Below are 16,065 nucleotides of genomic sequence, written 5' to 3' on the forward strand. Positions count from 1 at the left end.
GCCCGGGCAGGAAAGACCGTGAGACTCCTATCTCCAATAAACCACCAGAAAACCGGAAGTGGCGCTGTAGCTCAAGTGGTAGAGCGTTCACCTTGGGCTGAAGAGCTGAGGGACAGCGCCCAGGCCCAGAGTTCAAGCCCCACGACCGACAAAAAAAAAAAAAAAATCATAGCTTAAATTCCCTGATGAGACATATGGACAAGTAGCTACCCTGTTGGAATAAAGGATAAGGCAGTGCTTCTCTTTCAAAGTATGATAAAAGCTTTTGCTAGTATTTTCAGAAAAAATTTTCATAATGCATAGACATAACACCCTTGCATATAGCATCATAAAATACTAAGGTAACATTATGAATTCTATTGGATTCCTAAGAAACAACCATCACTCTCAGTGCCATTTTTCCTTTTTGTATTTCGAAAGTAATACGTGAGTATTGCTTAAAGGAAAAAGTTTTGAACATATTGTTGGAATATAATGCACCATCTAAGCCATCATAGTCCCTGTCACTTTTTCCTTCATCAGAAATATCCCAGGCTGGAAATGTCGCTTAGTGATAGAGTACTTGCCTACCATGCAAGAAGCCCTGGATTCTATTCCTTAATACCACATAAACAGCAAAAGCCAGAAGTGGCACTGTGGCCCAAATGGTAGAGTGCTATCGTTGAGCAAAAGAAGCTCAGGGACAGTGCCCAGGCCCTGAGTTCAAGCCCCAGGACTGGCAAAAAAGAAAGAAAGAATAAGTATCTATTTTTACCTGCTTAATGACATGAACTTTTGAAAATAAGTTTGGTTTTTCACCCAGCTCAAGGTGAGCACTCTGCCACTTGAGCCACAGTGCCACTTCTGGTTTTCTGGTTATTTATTGGAGATGAGATTCTCACAGACTTCCCTGCAGGGGCTGGCTTTGAACCAGGATCCTCAGAGCTCAGCCTCCTAAGTAGCTAGGATTACAGGCATGAGCCACTGGCACCCGGCTGATTTCCCAGTCTTTTTTTTTTTTTTGGTCAGTCCTGGGGCTTAAACTCTGGGCCTGGCCACTGTCCCTGAGCTCTTCAGCCCAATGCCAGCACTCTACCACTTGAGCCACAGCGCCCCTTCCTCATTTCCCAGTCTTAACTGTAGTTCTAGGATCCTGATGCTTCTGAAGATTTATAGATTTATAGATTTACTTTTTTTGTTGTTGGTCATGAGTCTTGAACTCTGGGCATGGGCGCTGTCCCTCAACTCTTCAGCTCAAGGCAAGCACTCTACCACTTGAGCCACAGCATCACTTCCTGGTTTTCCAGTGGTTTATTGGAGATAAGAGTCTCATAGATTTACTGCCTGGGCTGGCTTTGAACCATGATCCTCAGATCTCAGCCTCTAGAGTAGCTAGGATTATAAGTGTGAGCCACTGGTGCCCAGCTTTTTAACACTTTATTCCATTTGTGTTTGTTGATATTTCCTCATGATTAGACTCAAGCATGCATTTTTGGCAGGAATACTACAGAATTAATGTGTTCTTTTCACAGCATTCTTCTAGATGGTAGTTTCTTTGTGTCATCTTACATGGTATTAACTTTGATTATTTGATTAATTTGGCCACTGTTGTGGCTTTTCCCCCATGTCAATATGTGGTAGATACTTTTAAGATTATAAGATTATCCTATTTTCCACAAACGTTGGTTCACTTGTTTTAGCATCTACTGATGTTCCTTGCTAAATTACATCACACGAAAGTTGCCAAATGGTGATTTTTATCATACAGTGGTTTCTTCAACATTTATTAGTTGTCATTCTACTGCAAAGAAACTTTTCTCCTCCATTATTCGTTCAATCCATTGGCATGGATTTATAAATTACTGTTTATGCAATGATTACTGTTACTTACCATTATATTGAGATTTATATTATTCCTGATTCAAAGATAGGACCTTTAAACTAACTTGTGTCCATCATTCTTTTATTTCTCAGTTTGCAAAAAAAAGTATTTTCCAGGTTTCTGTTCTTTTTTTTTTTTTTTTTGGTCGGTTGTGGTGCCTGAATTCTGGGCCTGGGCGCTATCCCCCAGCTCTTCAGCTCAAGGCCAGCGCTCTACCACTTGAGACACAGCACCACTTACGGCCTTTTCTGCTTATGTGGTGCTGAGGAATCAAACCCAGGGCCTCATGCATGCAAGGCAAACACTCTACCATTGAGCCACCTTCCCAGCCCTTATGTTCTATTCTCTATGCCAAGTCCTAGAATGACCTGGAGTGGTCATTCTTCCTATTAGTGAAAAATGATAGTTAAAAATCAAGATCCTGGAAGACTGTATGTAACAATGTTTATAATGGCTATATTATCTATGTATATGCACTCTTAGGTATTAGCACTTTCTCTGTTTTCTGGGTTTTATTTCTTTACTTACAGAACAATAGAAATTGTCTCATTTTAAAACTGGAACTGACATTACAGTTGACTACCAGATGGCCAGATAGGAAATGTAAGCAAGGTTCTAAAGTATGTGTAAAATTATTGCAGATGCCCTTCTCTGCCATGATGATGAGCTGGAAGGACGCCGGATTGCCTTCATTCTCTACCTGGTTCCTTCCTGGGACATCAGCCTGGGGGGCACTCTGGACCTGTACAGCACTGATGGTAAGACAAGCATGCTCATCACCACCAGTGGCCACCTCCGGACAATTAATGCCAGCCCACCTCTTCAAGTTGTACTAAAATAATCATTACTCCTGAAATAGAGTTGAATCAATTTCACATGAGAAATTATGAGACACTACACCTGAACACTGACCAGGAAAGGGTAGAAAGCATACAAAGCTTCCTGTGCCAGGACTGGCCTACTTGACAGGAAATCAAGTTCTTAAAGTGACTGACACCAAGGTTGACTTCAGGAAGCTCAGAACTTCCTCTAACCCTCATCAATAATAGATGGGTGATGTGATAGTAACACACATCACACAGCAGAAGTGTAGGTAAAGCGGGTTGAACAGTGAAATGAAGCAGCCTGGAAATGGTTAATGGTAATGAGCCACATTTATGAATGTGTTCTCTCCTGGTGCAGAACACTTTCAGCCGAAGCAGATTGTCAAGTCTCTTGTCCCTTCGTGGAACAAACTGGTTTTCTTTGAAGTGTCTCCAGTATCCTTTCACCAGGTAAAGACTGTAAGCCACAAATATATAGAGAGTACTAAGGATCACCATGCCTTCTGGTCACCTACTGTCCAAACATGACAGCTTCCTGTTGGACTTCCCCTGACCAGATTGTTTTGTGCCCAGCTTGAAGGACCCTCGAATGTGCCTCGACTGTCTCTCCCTCCTCATCCCTTGTGTTCATGGGCTGCTGGTCTTGTCCTTGCAGGTGTCTGAAGTTCTGTCGGAAGAAACATCACGCTTATCTATAAGTGGCTGGTTTCATGGTCCTTCGGTGACCAGGCCTCTCACCTACCTTGAACCCCTTATACCTCGGAGCCCTCACATCCCTCATGATGTAAGGATAAATTCGTGGAATTATTATCTGAGGAACTCTAGCATATCATTCATTTTAAAATGTTCAAACTCTTTCACATTAAAATAGACTTTGAACTTCAATACTTCTTAACTTCTTAATACTTCAGTACTTCTTAAGCTTTTCATAGTGACTTTCAGCTTTCCTGTACGTTAGGCTTAATAGGAGAAACTTACCACGTGAGGATTTACTAACATGAAATGATATAAAAACAAAATTCATAGGAATTATTAACTCACCTACTGCTTCTTTCTAAGCATGAAATTTTGTATGAATGGATCAACCCTACTTATCTGGACATGGATTACCAAGTTCAAATCCAAGAAGAGTTCGAAGAAAGGTCTGAAATTCTCCTGAAGGAATTTCTTAAGGTGGGTCAGCATGTCCAGCTCTGCATGTCTTGTTGGCATCCAGTCTTCCTTGAATGGAAGAATGGAACCACTTGAGTTCTTGTTTTGATTTCTTCCTCATTTTTATATCATTCTCTTTTTTAAATAAAAAACAGAAATGGTAATAGTAAACATTGCTAGCAGTTGTATGCTAAGTGGGTTAATTGTCCCCTTGGGGATTCCACTGGAGTCCTAGTGATATACACACATGCACACAATCCTGTGTCCTGAAAAGGAGTTAACCTAGTTCATTTGGTGAAGATGGTGCTTATTACTTTTAATACTAGATTTCTGTGCGTTGGGAGGGGGCGTTGTAGGGCTTGAAGCCAGGGCCTGGGTGCTGTCCCCGAGCTCTTTTGCTCAAGGCTAGCTCTCTATACCATTTTGACCCATAGCTCTGCTTCTGGTTTTCTGGTGTTTAATTAGAGGTAAGAATCTCAAAGACTTTTACTTCCTGGCTGGCTTTCCTCAGATCTCCGCCTTCTAAGTATCTAGGGGTTATAGGCGTAAGCCACCGGTACCCAGCAATTCTAGGTTCTAATTACAGTTAGTTAGCATGTATTGGTGAAAGTGTGGCAGTGGTGAGGCACATGTTTAGTAGAAAGAGATCTAAAGTCAGAAGCGCTTAATTTATGCCTGGCTTTGGTGTTAATAACTTAACCAAATCACTAAACCTGGGAAGTTGTTTTTGTTTGGGAGTGGTGGGTTATTTGTTTTTTGTGCCACTATTGGGTCTTTAACTTGGCCTGGGTGCTTTCCCTTAGCTTTTTTGCTCAAGGCTAGTACCCTACTACTTAAACCATACCCCCACTTCTAGCTTTTTTTCTGGTTAATTGGACCTAAGAGTCTCATGAATTTGCTGCTCAAGCTGGCATTTTAAACCTTGATACTCAGATATCAACCTCTTGAGTAGCTAAGATTACAGGCATGAGCCACCAATCCTTCGTTTGTTTGTTGGCTTATATTCCCATCCTGGGGCTTGATCTCAGGGCCTGGGTACTGTCCCTGGGTACAGCCTGGGTGCTGTACCTCTGCTCTTCAGCTCAAGGCTAGTGCTCTACCACTTGAGCCATAGCTCTACTGCTCACTTTTTGGTGTTTAAAGATAAGAGTCTCATAGACTTTCTTGCCTGAGCTGACTTCCAACCTCATCCTATCTCTGCCTGCTAAGTATATAGGATTATAGGTGTGAGGCATCAGCACCCAGCCGAAGTATTTATCTTATTGTCAGTTGTACTGGGATAATACTTGTCCTTCTTGCAGGTTGTTGTGTGGGTGGGGAGATAACGTGTGGTGTTACTACCTTACAGTTGACAGTGTTTGGAACTGTATTCCCAAGATCTGTTCCTTCATAAAAAGTACAATACAGGAATTCAGTATACTGTCTTTCTCTTTTATAATATTTTAGCCTGTTACACAATTTGAGGGGCATTATAATAAACCTGTTTAACTCTGTTTAATTGAGCTTACTTAACCCATGTGGTAGGAGTGGGCTCCTTCATCATTTGTGTATTTATAGCCGATAGGAGCTGGTAGAACTCCCTGGAAAACTGCAGTAAAGAGAAAAATAAGTAGGCCTCGAAGGTGGCTCAGTGGTAGAGTGCTTTGAGGCCCTGGATTCGATTCCTCAGCACCACATAGACAGAAAAAGCTGATAGTGTCACTATGGCTCAAGTGGTAGAGTGCTAGCCTTGAGCTGAAGAGCTGAGCACCCAGGCCCAGAGTTCAGGCCCCACAACTGACGAAAAAGAAGTAAAGACTTGTGGATAATATTTCAACAGAAAGCTACCTTGTGTTGTACTTGACTTCTCAATTTAAATGAGAAAATAAGCTGGGACCAAGAGTACTTGAGTTGTTACTATGGACATCAACTAATGCAGTTTAATTTTTTCATACTATCTTATGAGTTAGAGTGTCAGTATTATGATCCTTTATTTCATAAACCTAGGAATTTGACAAAAAAAGATACAGAAAATTTGTCAAAAGCTAGGAATTTGACAAAATTTGACAAATGATACACAAACACAGAATGGTTCTAATGGCACTCAGATTAAGGCTAAAACAAAATGAAATCCAATCTTTGCTCTATCTTCATCACAGCAGCGGGGCATCTTATGTGAAAGAGCTTAGCGTTAAATGGCCCTTTTAGGAATGAATCCGCCATCTTGATGTTTTGCAGAGCTGCCACATCTGACACGTAGTGTAGAAACAGGAAAAATGCTAACTGCCGCTTTTTTTTGTTTTTCATAGTTTTTTTGTTTTTTGGGTTTTTTTGGTGGGGGGGGGGTTGTTGGGTTTTTTTTGTTTTGTTTTGTTGCCAGTCCTGGGCTTAAACTCAGTCTAGGCACTGTCCCTGAGCTTCTTTTGCTCAAGGCTAGCACTCTACCTCTTGAGCCACAGCACTACTTCTGGCTTTTTCTGTTTATGTAGTACTAAGGAATTAAACCCAGGGCTTCATGAATGCTAGGCAAGCACTCTATCACTTAGCCACATTCCTAGCCTACTAACTGCTTCTTTACTGGTTTGTTTTCCAGCCTGAGAAATTTGCAAAGGTCTATGAGGCCTTGAAGAAAGGAGATGTGGAATGGAGTAGCCGTGGTCCCCCTAACAAAAGGTACAACCCATCATATAAGACCTTTGCATCTGTGCTCAGCACCAACCATTTTGCTGCATCACACATCCAATTATGGGACGTGTCCTTTCAAGGGCCATCCAGTAGCAGGTCCTAAACAGTCTTACCATTATCATAACTTCTGTTTTCGTGCCAAGATTTAGGAAGAGAAGCACAAAGCTAATGAGCTGGCATTTTTTGGTATTGCTTTGGGGTTTTTGGGTGGCACTGAGGATTGAACTAGATGCTTTATGTTTGCTTGAGCTATACTCCCAGCCCTTACAAGCAGCTTTTATACCATGTGTGATTTTGTGAGGCTTGGTGAACTTGACATTGATGCTTTTCAGGTTTTATGACAAAGCTGATGAGAATAAGCTCCCTGACATCCTGAAGGACTGCATGGAGCTGTTCCGCTCCGAGGCGTTGTTCTTGCTGCTCTCCAATTTCACAGGCCTGAAGCTTCACTTCTTGGCCCCTTCAGAAGATGAAACTGAGGACAAAATAGAGGCAGAAGCAGCCTGTGCTACTGATAGCACTGAAGAAGGTACTAGCCACACCTCCTCAGAGCCTGAGAAGAATCAGGCAGCTATCGGCAGCAGCCAGCAGAGTAGTGAACACATAGACCCAAACCCAGAGGAAGATGAAGCAAAGAAAGGTAAGCTGCTGTTAAAGAACTCTCCTGATTTATTTTCATTAGCTACTCACCATTCAGACATTTAGCAAATATTTCTAGAGCATATACTCATGTGCTGCTAAATAAACTACATTTCAGGCCCAGTGTGGCAGTGTGTGCCTATAATGCCAGCATTTAAGAGGCTGAGGCAGGAGGATCACAGGTTCAAGACCAGTTAGTTACATAGCAAGGTCCTGTCTCAAAAGCCTCATTTCAGGAGCTAGAGAAAAAAAATTAGTCTCTGCTCTCCAGAAACTTTTATTTTTGTAGGGAAAGATAGGTTAGATACATAAAAAACAAAGCATCAAATAATGTTAAATACCTAACGGTAAAATAAGGTCATGTGACAAGGAATGATCTAGACCTCAGACGAGTGTCTGAGGTGCTACTTTTAGCTCAGCTCTGAATGACAAGAAGAATCTATGAGAAGAGCACTCTAGGTAGGAAAACAGCCAGTTTATTTTATTAGACTAAAATAGTACAAACAGTAGACAGAAATACCACTAGTACATAAAGAAGATGATGGCTAGCAGCTTATTTCTACTGAAGACCAGTAGTAGCCTAGAAAAATGTGCTTGAATCTGGACAGATAGTTAAAAGGAAGTAATTACAACCAGAGGATATTTATTCAGAGAAAATAAAAGAAAAAAAAAACGGGGGCTGGAAAGGTCAGTGGTAGAGTGCTTGCCCTGCATGCATGAGGGCCCTGGGTTCGATTCCTCAGCACCACATAAGCAAAAAAAGCCGGAAGTGGTGCTGCTGTGTCTCAAGTGGTATAGTGCTAGCCTTGAGCTCAAGAGCTGAGGGACAGTGCCCATGCCCAGGGTTCAGGCCCCACAACCAACAAAAAAAAAGAAAAGAAAAGAAAGAAAAAAAACACAGGGAACATTAAAACATGAACGTCCTGGAGGTGGTGGCACACACCTGTAATCCCAGCACTTATGAGACAGGCAGGTAAACTTTACATTTGAGTACAGTGTAACATAGGACACTATGTCTCAAAAAAAAGAGGAGGGAAGTAATGAAAGAAAGAAATGCTTCTGTTTTTGGGGAAACCTTGGTAAAATTAACTGAGCACACTACAAATTGAGCTTAGATGTTTCAGCACCTCCTGGCCATCACCAAATTTCTGTCTAGTTGTATCATCCCCTCTGATTTCTTGATAAAGATCCTATAAAATAGGAGAGGCAGCACGAGGTGGAAGCCCCCATAGATAATTAAGACCTCCTCACTTTGCAAGATGATTGGCGCCTATGCCCAGCACTGGTGAAGATAAGTGTTACCACAAGGATTTTTTTTTTATTGTGAAAATACTGTACAGAGGGGTTACAATTACATGGGCAAGATAATGAGTACATTTCTTATCAAGCATTGTAGCCTCCTCCTTTGTTTACCCTTCCCATCCCTTCCCATCCTCCCCTGCCCCCCACCACCACAAGGATTTTCTTAAATTACTTATTCACTTCTATTCCTTTTGGGTTCATTGCATGCTAACCTGCTACTTGGAAGAAAACCTACATCGGCAATCAAGAGATGCTTTATTATTCAACCACTCCCAGATGCAAGGCACTTAGCTAAAACAAAGTAGAGAATACAAAAGTTTACCAAGTTTATTGTCTTAAAGAAAAGGTGTTAGACCAGGTTCAGAGGCATGTGCCTATAATCTCAGTTGTTCAGGTGGCAGAGATCAGGAGGATCATAGTTTCCAGGCCAGCCCAGCCAAGTTTAGCAAGACTCTAAACACACACACACACACACACCCCTCTATTCATAGATCAGGAGGATCATAGTTTCCAGGCACACACACACACACACACACACACACACACACACCCCTCTATTCATAGATCAGGAGGATCATAGTTTCCAGGCACACACACACACACACACACACACACACACCCTCTATTCATAGATCAGGAGGATCATAGTTTCCAGGCAGCGCACACACACACACACACACACACACCCTCTATTCATAGATCAGGAGGATCATAGTTTCCAGAGTTTCCAGGCAGCACACACACACACACACACACACACACACACACCCCCTCTATTCATAGATCAGGAGGATCATAGTTTCCAGGCAGGCCAGCCCAGCCAAGTTTAGCAAGACTCTAAACACACACACACACACACCCTACACACACACCTCCCTACCTGTGATCCCAGGTGGCAGAGATCAGGAGGATCATAGTTTCCAGGCCAGTCCAGCCAAGTTTAGCAAGACTCTACACACACACATACACACACCCTACACACACACACACACCCTACCTGTGATGCCAGGTGGCAGAGATCAGGAGGATCATAGTTTCCAGGCCAGCCCAGCCAAGTTTAACAAGACTCTAAACATACACACACACCCTATCTGTGATCCCAGGTGACAGAGATCAGGCACACACACATACACACACACACACACACACACACCCTATCTGTGATCCCAGGTGGCAGAGATCAGGCACACACACATATACACACACACACACACACACCCTACCTGTAATCCCAGGTGGCAGAGATCAGAAGGATCATAGTTTCCAGGCCAGCCCAGCCAAGTTTAGCAAGACTCTAAACACACACACACCTGTGATCCCAGACACGTGGAAGGATAGAATCGTGGTCCAGGCCAATTCAGACAAAAACTCTAGGTCTTATCCAGAAATAAAAGGAAAAAGAGCTGGGGGTATGGCTCAAGCGGTAGAGTGCCCATCCAACGGGCAGATGATGTTGAATTTAAAACCTAGTATTAGCCAGGCATTGGTGGATTACACCTATAATTCTAGTTACTCAGGAAGCTGAGATCACAGTTCAAAACCTGCCTGTGCAGCAAAGTCCATGAGACTCTAATCTCCAGCAAAAAAGCCAAAAGTGAGCTGTGGCTCAAGTGGTAAAGGGCTAGCCTTGAGCAAAAAAGTTCAGTGTCTAGGCTCTTACTTAGTTCAAGCTCCAGGACTAATGTGCACATGTCTGTCTGTCTGTCTGTCTGTCTCTCTGTCTCTCTCTCTCTCTCTCTCTCTCTGCCAGGTACAATGGCTCAAGTCTAATCCTTGGAGGTAGAGATCAGGAATCACAGTTTAAGGCCAGCCTAGACATAAAAGTTTGACAGACTCCATCTCAATCAATGACTGGGTGCTATAGCATGTCATTCGGCCAACAAAGGGAAGCACAAATGGAAGGTTCATAGACCAGGCTGACACAGCTTTAAAAGCCAGACCTTGTCTTGAAAATAACACAGAAAAGGAACTGGCAAAGTGGCTCAAGTAGTAGTGTGTCTGCCTAGCAAGAATGAGCCCCTGATCAGGCTCAAATCCCAGTATAGTCCAGAAGAAAGAAATGAAGTTTTAGTAGTCAGATCTGTCTCTGCCTTTCATGCTTTATTTATTCATTCATTTGTTTGTAGTTAAATCTCTACTCCATCTTTTCTACTTACTACAAAGAAATTGAAATTCAACCTTTTTCCTCACAATTAGTCAGGCCTGATTTCTAGCAGTCATTTATAAGACTAGTTAGTGGGGGCGGGGAGGGTGGGAGATGGGAAGAGGAAACAGAGGAGGAGGCAACAATGCTTGATAAGGGCTGGGAACATAGCTCAGCGGTAGAGTGCATGCCTTGCAAGCATGAAGCCCTGGGTTCGATTCCTCAGCACCACATAAGCAAAAAAAGCTGGACGTGGCGCTGTGGCTCTAGTGGTAGAGCACTATCCTTGAGCTGAAGAGCTGAGGGACAGCGCCCAGACCCAGAATTCAGGCCCCATGACCGGCAAAAAAAAAAAAAAAGAAATGTACTCATTATCTTGCCCTTGTAATTGTAACCCCTCTGTACAGTATTTTTACAATAAAAATAAATTAATTTTTTTTTTTAAAAAGACTAGTTAGGGACCAGCTGGTTAAATGAGGTTTATGGGAAGGCTTTTCCCCAGTGACATGTCATTCCTAATTATAATTCGCTTGAGTCTGGCATTTCTATCCAAGTTAACTTAAAATTTGTTCTAGCTCTTTTTTTCTTTCTTTTTTTTTTTCCTTAGAGTCAAGTGTTCCCACATGCCAAGGAGAACTGAGGCACTGGAAGCCTGGTCACTACACCTTAATCCATGACAACAGCAAGACTGAATTTGCCTTGGACTTACTTTTCTACTGTGGCTGTGAGGGTAAGAGGGAGAGAGGAAGGATAGGAGTGAAGGACTCCTCAGAGGGAGAGCAATCTCTCCCAGTTAAAACAATTAGAAATAATTTGTTATGACCAAGATCTCAGATCCCAGAATCTCACATTTAAAAAAGATATTAGAGTTTTTTATTTATTACTGGGGGTTGGGAGATCGACCAAACCATAATTGTCTCCAGTTTCCAGGCTCCACAATTTTTATATAAATATGTCCCTCTGGATATATTTAACACTTAATTCTTTTTTCTTTTTTGTGCCATTTCTGGGGCTTGAACTCAGAGCCTGGGTGCTATCCCTGAGCTTCTTTACTCAAGGCTAGTGAGCCACTTGAGCCACAGCTCAAGGCCACAGGCCTTTTTGATGCTTCATTTGAACTGCAATCCTCTGCCTCCTGAGTAACTAGGATTACAGACATGAGCCAGTAGTGCCTGGCTAACAGACAATACCTTAATTCTCTTATTCAATGGTAATTGAGATACAACCATACTCCAGTGTAGCTGTTTGGGAAATGAGGCATTTAGGAACTAGCACACAAGTCATGGAGCTGGTGACGGCTGAGTAATGTTTTCCTCTTCTCAGGGTGGGAGCCAGAATATGGTGGCTTTACTTCCTACATTGCCAAAGGTGAAGATGAAGAGGTACGTTACTTCTGATTGTACACTCCACTTTCAGTTCTTGACAAAGCTTTCATTCTTCAGAGATCTCAGCCAGAAGCTGCAGCTTATAAATCCACCCATGCAGGCATGCCTGACAGTGGTTCTGATTTCTACAAGAAAATATTAAGTGGGCTGGGAAGGTAGCTTAGTGGTAGAGTGCTTGTCTATCATGCATGAAGCCCTGGGTTCAATTCCTCAGCACCACATAAACAGAAAAAGCCAGAAGTGATGCTGTGGCTCAGGTGGTAGAGTGCTAGCCTTGAGCAAAAAAAGAAGCTCACGGACAGTACCCAGGCCCTCAGTTCAAGCCCCAGGACTGGTAAAAAAAAAAAAAAAAGAAAGAAAATACTAAGAATGGAGAAAGGATGCTAAGAATTAATCACCATTTATCCTATCTTATCGAAAAGCAACAAGTTAAGATGCTCATAATATATCTCCATAAATCTTTTGGTGTAGAAATAAAGCAATAGTTAAAACTTTTCTGGGGCCGGGTGCTGGTGGCTCATGCCTATAATCCTAGCTACTCAGGAGGCTGAGATCTGAGGACTGCAGTTCAGAGCCAGCCCAAGCAGTAAAGTCCAGAAAACCAGAAGTGGCACTGTGGCTCAAAGTGGTAGAACACTCACCTTGAGCAAAAGAGCCCAGGCCCTGAGTTCAAGCCCCACAACCAATAACAACAAAAAACTTCTGGACGTTAGCTGTACGCTTGTTAGAAAATTGTCTTGACAGCAAGAAATCAGCTTTTTCTCTTGTGGTAAAGGATCCCCTGTCCCCCTACTTAAGCACTTACCATGGAAACCATCTGTTCCATGGTGAATCACTGAAGAGCTGAGAATGAGCTGTGTTCTGATGTCATTGTGTTTGCCTATTTCAGCTGTTAACAGTAAGTCCAGAAAACAATTGTCTCGCATTGGTCTACAGAGATCAGGAAACTCTGAAATTTGTCAAGTATATTAACCACCGAAGCCTAGAACAAAAGAAAACCTTGCCAGACAGGACTGGTTTCTGGGACTTTGCATTTGTCTATTATGAATAAAAGGAAGAAAACCTTGCCAGACAGGACTGGTTTCTGGGACTTTGCATTCGTCTATTATGAATAAAAGGACTGAGCAAACTGACAAAAAAAAAGTCAGGTTTTGTGAGTACTGGGAAGGTGGGAAGAGTTGTGTGTGAAGTAAAGGTGGCCTGGTTGACACTCCTGTCAAAAGTGACTGTCTTTATCAGGCTGGTGGCACATGTCTATAATCACAACACTCAGGCAGGAGGCTGAGGCAGATTTTGAGTTAGAGGCCAGCCTGAGCTGCACAGGGAAAAGTTGTCTTTAAATAAAACAAAATGTTATCTGAGCTGGGCACTGTGTATTTATCTTTTAGTTTAAAAGGGAGGGTTTATTTTCATCTTCAGAGGGGTTTTTTTTGTGTGTGTGAGGGAAGGGGTGGATCATGGGTTTTGAACTCTGGGTCTGGGTGCTACCCCTGAGCTCTTCAGCTCAAGGCAAGCATTCTGCCACTTGAGCCACAGCACCACTTCCAGTTTTCTGGTGGTTTATTGCAAATAAAGAGTCTCACGGACTTGCTGGCTTTGAACTGCAGTCCTCAGATCTCAGCCTCCTGAGTAGCTAGGATTACAGACATGAGCCACCAGCATCGGCTTCAGATTTTTTTTTTTTTTAAACTTCAGGGATGTTGTGGGGAGAGGGGGTAAAATTGCTGTTTAGCCCAAACTGGCTTTGCCACTTGCCTCAACCTCCCGAGTGCTGGGATTATAAGTATGTACCCACCATACCTGGCCAGTTTAATCATTTGTTTTTAACTTCAATCAGAATTATCCCTTCTATTTAACCAATTTAAGTGTACAGCTCAGTAATATTGAATACATTTACATTGTTGTACAATAACTATCAGTATCCACAATATTTCCATCTTCCCAAATGAAAATGTGCCTATTGCACAGTAACTCCCCGCTCTTCCGTCTCATCTCTACTATTCTTGGTTGGCTATGAATATTCATCCTCAGTGTAATTTTTTATGTAGTCTTTGTCCTTTTGTGACTTGATTGACTTACTTCCCTCCAAATTCCTCCATAGTGTTTCCAGTGATTTTTCTTTTTTATGCAGTGATTGTAGATTCTATTCTTCCCAGTCATACTGGCCTAGAAAATCACAGAACCTTAATTCTCATCCTTCTGGGCCTACAAGTTCTGATATAATTTGGCTCATTATCATTATTATCTCTGTCCCACTGCATGTGGTTTGTTCCAGTGACTTAGGGTAGACTCATGATGAGTAACATTGTACCCTTGGAGGTCTGGCTGAAAACCACCTAGCACCTAGAAGATAGAAGTTGATAAAGAAGACAGGCTTTTAGTGCTGCCATATGTGGCTGTTTGCCCATTGCCTTCATGGTGGGGCTTTTCCATGATTCCTTGAGTCTTAGCTTCATGTATGGCTTTTGTTTTCCTGAATGCTGAAAGATCAACTATAGAACTTGCCTTTTTTCCCTTTAAGAGATCAGCTGCTAAGAAACTATACCAAAATTCCAAAGGCTCAAGTAAAAGAACACATCCCTGCCAGGCACAAGACTAATTCTTTCCTCAAAAATGCTTATCTTATGCCTCCTAATGGAGGAGGGGTTTACAAATGTGGAGGAAACATGCTGTTCTCACACTACTCACACATTTCTCTTCCTCCTATTTCTTGCCATTGCTATCATTTGTATGTAGAGTGGTTTCACTAATAAATAGGAAAAACATTGCACCTTTAAACTTCTTGTCTACTCTTCCTAATATCTGAAAACGTTTGAGGAAGCCGGGCGCCTGTGGCTCATGCCTGTAATCTAACTACTTAGGAGGCTGAGATCTGAGGATCTGGGTTCAAAGCCAGCCCGGGCAGGAAAAGTCTGTGAGACTCTTATCTCCAATAAACCACTCAGAAAACCGGAAGTGGCACAGTGGCTCAAGTGGTAGAGCACTTGCGTTGAGCTGAAGAGCCGAGGGACAGCGCCCAGGCCCAGAGTTCAAGCCCCATGACCAATAAAAAAAAAAAAAACTTGTGAGGAATAATTCTTTTCTGAACTTTGCATTTAAATAATATTGCTTTTAGGCTGATGTGTTTTTTTATTTTAACTACCCCTTCCTCATCAGGAAAACCTATTTTATTTAGCATACATATATATGCTATATGAATATTTATAACTTGTATATGTATAGTGATACTATAAAACAGAATTTTGTTACAAATACTAGTTTTTAACCAAGAATACCCAAGCTTAGTTCTGGTTGTCTTCCCACATAACACATGCTAATAGATATGTACCCGGCATACTGTTTTGGAGACAGTTTTTAACACATGGTGTGGTGTAGTTACACTCAAGTGGGATTAGCAGATATTTTGCTAATGTTCATTTTGAAGATTCCCTTTTTTAAATTCCTACAGACCAGGAATCATCTTTGTCATACTGGTTTTTGTTTTTTTATTGTCCTGTTTTTGGGGGGTACTAAGGATGGAACCCAGGTTCAATGTTAGGCCAGTCCTCTAACACTGAGCCACACTTGAAGCCACGCTTACTTTCTAATATGTTTTCATGAGTTAGGGAATAAAAATAAGGGGAGAGGTAACACTGTCAATGGCTTAACCCCGGGAAGTCTCAAGGAAGTGTTGGACAGTGACACCATCAAGTGTGCCAAACTTGAAGACAGTTTGAGAAGTTTGAGATTCAGACTCTCAGTACCAATGAAAGGCCACTTTTCAGATTCTGGAGGGCTAGGTTTAAGTCTTAGACCTACATGTGGAACTGTAATTGTTTCTCCTTTATCTCTGTCTCTGTGGTGTCTGTCAGCAACAGAATATTTTTTTCCAGTCATGGGACTTGAACTCTGGGCCTGGACACTGTCCCTGAGTTCTTCTGCTCAAGGCGAGTGCTCTACCAATTGAGCCACAGTGCCACAGTGGTTTATTGGAGATAAGAGTCTCACAGACTTTCCTGCCCAGGCTGGCTTTGAACCACAATCCTCAGATCTCAGCCTCCTGAGTAGCTAGGATTACAAGCATGAGCCACCAGCACCTGGCAACCAAACTGTTTT

The 16,065-nt window shown here is 42.3% G+C and overlaps 1 protein-coding gene across 2 annotated transcripts in view; it reads left to right on the forward strand.

Moving 5' to 3' along the window:
- Ogfod1 (2-oxoglutarate and iron-dependent oxygenase domain containing 1) overlaps positions 1-13,178 on the forward strand; it is a 42,021-nt gene extending 28,843 nt beyond the window's left edge. Inside the window, exons 5-13 of one of the 2 annotated variants that reach the window (XM_013027972.1) lie at positions 2,503-2,619; positions 3,044-3,135; positions 3,341-3,469; positions 3,745-3,858; positions 6,410-6,489; positions 6,834-7,141; positions 11,193-11,315; positions 11,909-11,967; positions 12,860-13,178. In XM_013027972.1, coding sequence (XP_012883426.1) covers positions 2,503-2,619; positions 3,044-3,135; positions 3,341-3,469; positions 3,745-3,858; positions 6,410-6,489; positions 6,834-7,141; positions 11,193-11,315; positions 11,909-11,967; positions 12,860-13,021 — 1,184 coding nt within the window. In that variant the 3' untranslated portion in view covers positions 13,022-13,178. Of the gene's footprint in view, positions 1-2,502; positions 2,620-3,043; positions 3,136-3,340; positions 3,470-3,744; positions 3,859-6,409; positions 6,598-6,833; positions 7,142-11,192; positions 11,316-11,908; positions 11,968-12,859 lie in introns of both variants that reach the window. The other variant, XM_013027973.1, reaches the window with a different exon arrangement.
- The last annotated feature ends 2,887 nt before the right edge of the window (positions 13,179-16,065 follow it).

The sequence above is a fragment of the Dipodomys ordii genome, unplaced genomic scaffold, assembly GCF_000151885.1.
Source record: "Dipodomys ordii isolate 6190 unplaced genomic scaffold, Dord_2.0 Scaffold106, whole genome shotgun sequence".
NCBI classification, from domain to species: Eukaryota; Metazoa; Chordata; class Mammalia; order Rodentia; family Heteromyidae; genus Dipodomys; species Dipodomys ordii.